At 45.3% G+C, this 1,597-nt stretch overlaps 1 protein-coding gene across 5 annotated transcripts in view; it reads right to left on the bottom strand.

Annotated features, from left to right (window-relative positions):
- ARIH2 (ariadne RBR E3 ubiquitin protein ligase 2) overlaps window positions 1–1,597 on the bottom strand; it is a 69,498-nt gene that overhangs the window by 12,203 nt on the left and 55,698 nt on the right. For all 5 annotated transcript variants that reach the window (XM_050780868.1, XM_050780869.1, XM_050780870.1 and 2 more), the window contains one exon: window positions 470–587. In XM_050780868.1, the coding sequence (XP_050636825.1) occupies window positions 470–587 (118 nt within the window). The remainder of the gene's footprint in view (window positions 1–469; window positions 588–1,597) is intronic.

Here is a 1,597-nt window from a genome sequence, read left to right as displayed (position 1 = left end):
CGACCATGTTTAATAATGTTGTTATTAAAACTGTGCTTGTGAGTGCATACTCTGCGAGTGACTGACAAAGGGTAGAGTGGCCCCTAGAGCCCGCAGACCATACTTTCCCATGGGAAACTTCAAAATGAGTATCGTGCAGGTCTGAGCTTGCATTACAGCCTTACTATGTATCAAGTATGACTATTAACCACCTCCTTTTCAAAGCTGTTAAAGACTGGTAGTTCTCTTCTAATTAGTTCCCCCTTTTCTGGCATTTTGGCATTTCATAATAATAAAGAAAAAATGCACCCAATGCATCCTGTGATAAACTGCTACAAGCTGCCAACTCTGCATGAAGGTCCCCAAGCCCCAGTCCTCAGGAAGGGCCCTGGGGCTCTGGGTATTCTGCTCTCAGATGGCAAATCTCCAAGGCTAGGCCCTGGGCAGCAATAAGAGGGCAGATCCATGAGAGGTAAAATACAATCCTTACGTCTTTAGTGTGAGCACTAATGTAGTTGGCTGTTTCAGAGTCGTCTGCACACTTCGTGAGCCATTTCCGGATCGTGGCGCAGTCTGTGGGTGCATGATACATCTGACGACACTTGAAACTTAAAATTGGAAAAGAAAAACATTCAAATATTCATTAAGTCAGGGTCCCATGTTTAAAATTTTCCTTTTATCCAAGTTAACAAATCATGAATTAGAACTTTTCTTTACTTTTTTTTTTTTTGAGACGGAGTCTCGCTTTGTCGTCAGGCTGGAGTGCAGTGGCACAATCTCGGCTTACTGCAAGCTCCGCCTCCTGGCTTCACACCATTCTCCTGCCTCAGCTTCCCAAGTAGCTGGGACTATAGGCGCCTGCCACAACACCAGGATAATTTTTTGTATTTTTAGTAGAGACGGGTTTCACCGTGTTAGCCAGGATGGTCTCGATCTCCTGACCTTGTGATCCGCCTACCTCAGCCTCCCAAAGTGCTGGGATTACAGGCGTGAGCCACTGCGCCCAGCCTAATTTTTGTATTTTTAGTAGAGATGGGGTTTCACCATGTTGGCCAGGATGGTCTTCATCTCTTGACCTTATGATCTGCTCGCCTCAGTCTCCCAAAGTGCTGGGATTACAGGTGTGGGCCATCCTGCCTGGTCTAGAGCTTTTCAAATAGGTAAAGTTCTCTCTCAAGGCCCATGGAACCTTTACTTACTCATGAGTTATACTGAAATACTGCATGAATGTCTCTTCAACTTAAGCCTTTGTAAGACATGCTCTAACATGCACAAATAAAATGTTTCTGTAGGCCGAGTGCAATGGTTCATGCTTGTAATCCTAGTACTATGGAAGGTCAAGATGGGAGGACTGCTTGAGCCCAAGAGTTTGAAGCCAGCCTGGACAACATGGTGAGACCCCATCTCTACAAAAAATGAAAAAACTAGCCAGGTGTGGTGGCATGTGTCTGTAGTCCCAGCTATTAGAGAGTCTAAGGTAGGAGGATTGCCTGAGCTCTGGAGGTCAAGGCTGCAGTGAGCTGTATTTGCATCACTGTACTACAACGTGGGCAACTGAGAGAGACCCTGTTTAAAAAAAAAAAAAGGATTGCTTTAGACCAGGAGTTTGAGACCAACG

The sequence above is a fragment of the Macaca thibetana genome, chromosome 2 (genome assembly GCF_024542745.1).
Source record: "Macaca thibetana thibetana isolate TM-01 chromosome 2, ASM2454274v1, whole genome shotgun sequence".
Classification (NCBI taxonomy): Eukaryota; Metazoa; Chordata; class Mammalia; order Primates; family Cercopithecidae; genus Macaca; species Macaca thibetana.
The sequence above is the reverse complement of the archived record's forward strand: the minus strand, read 5'-3'. Positions and strand labels throughout refer to the sequence as shown.